Here is a 7,452-nt window from a genome sequence, read left to right as displayed (position 1 = left end):
GTGAAATTTTCTGCCTTTGATATATTTTTAGAGGTTAGATTGAGCATGAGATCCAATCACCTGTAATTTTAAACTTTTCATAAGCGCAGAAAACTAACTGTGTAACTAGTGGCGAGTCTCTTAAAATTGTAAAAAATAAAATAAAATTTCAAAAAAAGGTATTTACTGTATTTTACAAATTCCCCCAGCTCATAAATGGTCACTGTGATTTTGATCAAGTTCACTAACTTTCAGATTCCACTTCTTCCTCCTGCCTGGTCATCACCTCACACCCTTCACCTGTCTCCTTACCTGCAGCTTATTATCCCCATTAGCCTCCGTAATTGTTTCAGACCCTAATCGCTAGTTCTTCGCCAGATTGTGTAGTGTAGTAGTAGTATTCAAACACACTTAGTTTGTTGGATTCTGCCAGTTGGATTCTGTCTTAAACTGTTTCCCGGCTCTTGATTCTTCTGCCTGCCCGTTTGGATTTGTTTATTTGACACTGAACTTTGCCATTTATATTGCTGTCTCTGAGTCGTGCTTGTGGTTTCACTCCTGCTAGTTTCACCTCAAATGTGACAAAATAAAACCGTATGTCAAATTAGTCTAGGTCTTACTGTTTAGATTATGTAACTCTTACTCATGAAACTTGGTTGACCAGTGGACTGAAAAAAACATCCACAAAATAAATGACAATATGACCACAGCTTCTGATTTTGCCTGTGATAAGTGGACATGAAACAAGCAAATTAACCCTCCTGCCTTTATTATGTTGAGCCATCATATGTGGTATTTAAGTTAGTTTCCTTTTCCCAGCGCTGTCTTATGTAATTGGTTGAACATATATTCATTGAGATAAAGCCCCTGTACAGTTTCTCAGGGTCATAACAGTGTTTATGGTACTTTTGGTATTTTTTGAGTTATAAGCATCAGTGAGTGTCTGAGATATGTTTGAGGGTTCAGAGTCATGGATCCTTATTTCTTTTAGGAAGAAGTGGCGGATCTGTAAATACCGGTAGAAAAGATGTCCTGTTATTTAATAATAATATGATTGAGGTTCTGCTGATCGCAATATTTTCCACATCAGAACGCTTCAGAATGTCTTAACCCTGTGGAGTGATGTGTTAACAACTAGTTGAATGAGTGCATAAGCTTTCAGTGAAAACATCTGCTGGATATGTGTGTAGTAACACGCTACTGTATGACGTATCCTGATACAGGAAATGAACAGCTGATGAAAGCAAAGAACATCAATGATTACTCTTCCTGATATTGTTTAGACAGAACTGGAATTTACAGATGTTTGTTTCCTGTTGAATTACAAGTTTAGGGAATAAGTTACTGGTTGTTTGTTTCAGGTTGGATCTCTGTCTCAGTTTCTGAGTTTCACACTGCGGAGGTTCAGCCTGGTGAAGAAGTCACACTGATCTGTTTCAACTTTACCAGCACGCCCTCTCACATACTTAGTGCAACTTATTTAAAGGTTCAAGCTACGATTGTTGTGTTTTCTGTCTTTTGTTTGGAAAGTACAGACTTTGATGTAATACTATGAAAAATAACATTAATACCAGATACCAGATTCTCTATATTTTTTATTGTAAATTTTAGAGTCTGCCTTGCTTTGATTGAACGTTACTTCACTGTGGCATTTATGGATGAGCTGTTTCAGCTTCCAACAAACAAACTCAGGTCTGTCCATGTAAATGTTAGTCAGATCTTAAACCACTACTGATAACATACTGTACAGAGAGTCTAATTTAATAATATCTCCTGTAGAAAATTCTCGTGAAGAACATCCCGTGAAGTGTGATCCTGGGTCACTTTGGGTAATTTATAAGTGAATTAGTTTCTTCTCACCAACTCAGCTGTTTAAGATGTGTGACTGAAGATACTTTTATTTACAGAATCTGGACTCTGATGACCTGAAGGACGCAGCACTGACTTTGTTTTCAACCACAATAAGGAACAGGAGGCCTGCATCAGAGAGAGAAGTGGAAACTTGTGTTATTTATTCTGCCAGCAGGTAGCCAGCAGGTAGACAGCTAAAATTAACTGCAGCTCATGCTGGAGCTGGAATTAGCATCGTTTGGTCAAATAAAATCTACTTTTGTGATAGATTCTATATTCATAAAGAATGTGTAATCATTTTGTTGGTGCTGCAATTTAATTCCCACCTGCTGGTTGTTCCCACACATGCCACTACCTTTCTCGGACAGTTTATCTCTTTAATGTGTATCTAAAGAATATGATTGGTGTCTGACGAAGCAGGAGCCAGAAAGAACGCTGTCTGCAGCAGTGGAGGAGTGAGTGAGGTACACATTACTTGTTTGACAGGAAGAGACAGCACAGTGTGGTCTGAGCACAACTGAGGTTAAAATAATGAAGCTTGTTCAGTCCAAGCTCTGTGAGAATAAAGTCTGAAATGAAGAAGTGAAGACTGGCTGACTTTCTTCTGTCAGGAAGACAAAATCATTTATACATCATTTGTAGAAAACTCTTTGAAAAAAACACACAGTACATCAATATAGCAACTGTGATGTAAAAGTATATATGTATGTGATAACACGGTAAATCTCTGAAGAAAAAATGCAGTTCAGGTTGTTGTCCATCGTTTCACTGCGGTGACAAACCACTACCTGTCTCAGTGAGGTTTCTATTTATGTATCATTAAAAGGTCTCAATCATGAGAAGCTCAGCTCTCTGCATCATAACCACACACAAAAAGCCTTTTATGTTCCCAAACAATAGAAAGACTTTATAAAGATATTTTTGTATTAGAGGAAATGTGATTGACGATCATGTTGTTAGTGGTAAATCAATCTCAAACCGTGTCACTGCTCCCCTCATCACAGTTCAAACAGTTTATGTATCATTAAAAGGTCTCGACCATGAGGTGCAAAGTCCTCATCTTTCTGCATCTTAACCATGCACAAAAATGCTTTTATGTTTCCAACAAATAGAAAGTATATTTTTTAAGTCCTGTCAGATCACAGCAAAACCACAGCCGGTGAACATCACATCCATCTCCACTGTGAGACGCATTTGAACCTACTGAGCCTTACAAACATTAATCTATAACTATCATCAGCCAGGTAAGAGTGAACTGTTATTACTGATACAATCATTTGATCAAATTATTTTGAGTGTATATTACATTACCAAACATAATGCTGGTTTTAAATTGCATACTTTTTGTTGTAAGAATTACAATTTTAAATTCCAATACTATGAATGTGTGAAGTAACTACAGTACAGCACAATGTCATGTCAGTTATAAGGTTAAGGTTGACAAAATGTATAAATGTTTGTCCTTGGGTTAGTGGTTAGATGTTAATTTGAAAATGACTGGCTTTGATATATTTTTACAGATTTGTTTAACCATGAGTTTCAATCACATGAGGGAACAAACTACTTTGTGTTGAAGTGTAAACTTCTCGTAACATGACCACAGACAAGTTTAAGAATGGTGAACATGAGTCTCTTATATATTAAACTGTAGGTCACAATAATCTGCGTCATGTTACGTTACATCCACAAAATGTACAACAATATAACCACACTTTCTGCCTGAGATAAGCGGTCATGGTGTATACAAGCAGGCACATGGCACAACATTTTGGACCCTGTACATTGGCATTTTCTATCTTTGTGGCCCTCTTCACAAGAGGCACCTGCATATTCAGTCTGCCTTGTACCCCCAGGCCTATGGTTCTGTATACAAGCATGATATGAAACTCTGAAGTGTCCTGATGTGAAAATATTGTAATCAGCAAAGAACCTGAACTTTATTATTATCAAAACATCAGGACCCTTTTTCATTGTCTTTTTTTTATCACTATGTATCTACAGCTCAGCCTAAGAGAGAAAACAAAGGGTTAAATCTCTGTGGAGTGTCAACAAGTAGTCCAATGAAAGCATAAGCTTTCAGTTAAAACATCTGCTTAATATATGTGTAACAACACAGTACTGGATGAGGTATCGTAAAAGAACAGTTGATGAACATCAAAGAGTAGATTTTCTTACACTGTATAGACTTCTAAACTTTTGCTGAAACATTCCCTAGATTATCTCAAGTTTCATCAAGATAATAACTTTGTCCTTTCTCCTTGCAGCTCTTAACTTGAACTATTTTCCTGAAAGCTTTTGTATTTTCAGTCTGAATAAAAAAATGAACACTCCGCCTCTTTACGTTGAGACTACTCTTACTGCAGCACAGTTCAGTTACAAACATTGCAGTGATGCAGTCAAACTGTACGCACGATGATGAACTTTACCTTGGTAACAGCTTTACTCTTTACCTTCAGTAAGTACAACAACTAATTTCTTCTCAATTGCTAGTTTTCCTTCTGTATTGTAATCTGCCAGAGCTGAAATTTACAGACTATTGATTAATAACATTTATTTTGATTGTTCGGTTCCTGTTGAATTACAAGTTTAGGGAATAAATTACTGGTTGTTTGTTTCAGGTTGGATCTCTGTCTCAGTTTCTGAGTTTCACACTGTGGAGGTTCAGCCTGGTGAAGAAGTCAAACTGATGTGTTCCAACTTTAGCAGTTTACCCTCTCACATAAACTGGTTCAGACTGAACAACAGACCCAATGCCAGCTGCATCTCCTCTATGTTCAGCTCTGATACCAATGCTACGTTCTGTGATGGATTTCAAAATAACAAATTTAATATGACGTCCAACACCACAACCATCTTTCTCAAGATCAAACAAGTGGATTTATCTGACTCTGGACTGTATTTCTGCGGATTTTACTCAAATGGAAACTCAGTAATTGTCAGTGCAACTTATTTAAAGGTTCAAGGTAAGATTGCTGTAAAGTGTTGTCTGTCTTTTGATTGTAAAGAAACAGATATATACCCTTTTCATTCATTGTCAAAATAAGGACTGAACTCAACCCACAAGAGGTAGAATACTAAACAAAAAGTTTAATTTGGTCCCAAGCATGAAACATGCAAGGACTCTACTGAAACTCAATTCTTTCTTTCCCCCCAAAATGGATTGCATTTTTTGCCGCCTAAACATGCTCAAAAACTCACAAATCTTCATACAAAATTCAAGCGTGGCGGAAATTTACGTGTCATTGGGTTTTCAAGAAAGGCCGTGGCGAAGTGGCTCGCTGGTGCCCCCTAAAAAGCAGCACCTGGACCACGTTTCATCAGATTATACGAAGGTTCTGTGGCAGAAGTATCATGTCCAGACCAACAAAAAAGCCTCTGGGGGTGATGCCCTAAACCCAACTGGAAGTCGGTCGTTTTGAATTAAACGGTCATTTTTGGTGATTCTCAAGTTCCGCACTTCAGCAAACTCCTAGAGAATGAATCTGATCAACTTCAAATTTTTTGCTGTGCAGTCTAAAGGCATTGATGATGAAAAGTTTTGCAAGTTTTCATCAATGGGCGTGCCCGTGGCATGGGAGTTGAACAACAACCATTTGCCACAAAACATGAAGTTGTTATAACTTCAGTCAACACGCTTACATCTGTACCAAGCTTAACATGTATGATAATAAGTCTCGCCATGAACACATCCATGTGTCATCATTTACTCTAAATCATAGCGCCACCTACTGTCAACAGAAAATAACAAATTTTATGTCATGATCTATTGCCCCTAGCAGGTTGGCCACATTCACTTCAAAACGTTCTCAGAAAAAGCCTTAACACATTGATGATGCTATGTTGTGAATCTTTACAGTGTGCCCGTAGTGTTGTGTTGAAGTTTGATGCGTCGCCACAAATCGGGAAGTTGTTCATCAGGAACTTCAGTGTACATGCTTGGACCAAATGTGATACTTTTGTCCCGTCCTGATAACATCTACATACCAACAATCATTCATACTCATAGCAACACCTACTAGCAACGAGAAGTGACCCTTCAGCAAAGCAGCCACTGCGCCCCATTTCACCTGGATGTACAAAATTTCTGTGACTCATGTATCAACCCAGGACACACAAAAAAGCCTATTGGGGCCATAACCCAGAGTTTGATGCTAAAAGACTGTTTTTACATTCATCTGCTGAAAATGTTGCTATTTGGGAGTTTTTGTCAAAGGGCTTGTCTGTGGCATAGAAAATCAATGATTTGCCATGTCATTCTTATAACTTCACCCTAAACACATCTACATGCCAAAATGTACACAATGTCAGAGGACCACCTACTGGCAAAAATGAAATAACCTGTGTGTGACAATTATCAACACGTTTAATTCCTTCGTGAGGCTTCCAAAGTGCGTGATAATTCAGATCTGCGTTAACAACCTCCGGTAACTACACAGCGGCCACAACAAGCTCTGATATGTGTCACAGCATGAGGACCCATCCAACCCTGCTTGCAGCTTTAATTTAAATAGGTTTCTTGTAGAAGTATTTGATGGAATAACCAAGCTATGTTCATTTTTTTAAAAGGCTGCGATGAGCCCCATGGTGACGTGGACAGCAAGTGTAAAAGTAAGATTCTCCTGAAAATGTCTTTCATTGTGCAGATTATCAAATGTTTTAAGGTAAATGCATTTGGCTAAACTCAGTTATGTCCAATTCAGTTAATTTTGGCCTGGTCTTAAGTCTCCAAAGGCAAAATAGGCAACAACTTAACTTATTGATATTTCTTGTAGAAGCATTTGATGGAGGAACAAAACTCACAAGTGTGATCTTTGGTGCTCTGATAATGTTCCTCGTTATTGTCGTCATCGGTCTGGTCGTCAAAATCAGGAAACTTCTTGCAGGTACTTACATGTTTTTTTTGTTACAAATGCAGAACTTCCTGTTTGTCAAAACATCAAAATTTAGATTAATTGTTACAATATCAATTAAATGACCATATGTTTCTGTCATTTAGCTCATGAAGAAGGACAGAGTCTACAACACAGTGAGGTAATCACATGTTGACCTAAGGTTGATTAAAATCTATTTTACATGTTAAAGTCTGGTTAAAGTCAATTATGATTTTATGATGTTATGTTTTTTCACAAAGTCAGAGATGTGAGATGAGTGACGATAAATATTTTTATTTACAGAATGTGGGCTCAGATGCCCTGAACTATGCAGCGCTGAGTTTCCGCCCAAAAGCAAAAAGCAGCAGAAGGCCTGAATCAGAAAACCAGATGGAGCCAAATGTTGTGTATGCTGCCACCAGATAGACTCAGGAAACATTTGAAACAGCAGGTCAGATTGGAACTGATGATTTATCATGTTAAACTGCTACTAAAAGATATATATATATTATATTATATTTCAATTATAATTCTATTTTCCAACCAAAGTCTTTTTCTCATGTACTTTGTTTGTCTTAGATAGAGAGCAAAAGAATATTATTGGTGTTTAATGGAAGAGGAGTCAGTAGGGACACTGATAACCAATGGAGGTCTGCAGCAGTGGAGGAGTGAGTGAGGTACACTAACAGGAAGAGACAGCAGAGTGTGGTCTGAGCACAGCTGAGGTGAAAATCATGAGGCCTGTTGACTC

At 37.8% G+C, this 7,452-nt stretch overlaps 1 protein-coding gene across 1 annotated transcript; it reads left to right on the top strand.

The window, feature by feature from the left end:
* The first annotated feature begins 4,242 nt into the window (after nucleotides 1-4,242).
* LOC119911552 lies at nucleotides 4,243-7,145 on the top strand. The gene is made up of 5 exons (XM_038730453.1): nucleotides 4,243-4,285; nucleotides 4,449-4,793; nucleotides 6,603-6,713; nucleotides 6,827-6,861; nucleotides 7,005-7,145. Exons 1-5 carry the CDS (start codon nucleotides 4,243-4,245, stop codon nucleotides 7,125-7,127), a joined length of 657 nt encoding a protein of 218 aa, XP_038586381.1. The 3' UTR covers nucleotides 7,128-7,145.
* The last annotated feature ends 307 nt before the right edge of the window (nucleotides 7,146-7,452 follow it).

This window comes from Micropterus salmoides, unplaced genomic scaffold, assembly GCF_014851395.1.
Source record: "Micropterus salmoides isolate LMB-PRFRI ecotype aquatic unplaced genomic scaffold, ASM1485139v1 Ms_hic_scaffold_2, whole genome shotgun sequence".
NCBI classification, from domain to species: Eukaryota; Metazoa; Chordata; class Actinopteri; order Centrarchiformes; family Centrarchidae; genus Micropterus; species Micropterus salmoides.
Note: the sequence above shows the minus strand (reverse complement) of the source record. Positions and strands in the feature narration are given on the sequence as shown.

Excerpts from the sequence above, each read along its gene's own strand:
- LOC119911552 (XM_038730453.1), top strand. The coding sequence starts at position 4,243 with ATGATGAACTTTACCTTGGTAACAGCTTTACTCTTTACCTTCA. Across the intron at positions 4,286-4,448 it reads AGCTTTACTCTTTACCTTCA|GTTGGATCTCTGTCTCAGTT; the intron begins GTAAGTACAACA and ends TGTTTGTTTCAG. Across the intron at positions 4,794-6,602 it reads AACTTATTTAAAGGTTCAAG|AAGCATTTGATGGAGGAACA; the intron begins GTAAGATTGCTG and ends TATTTCTTGTAG.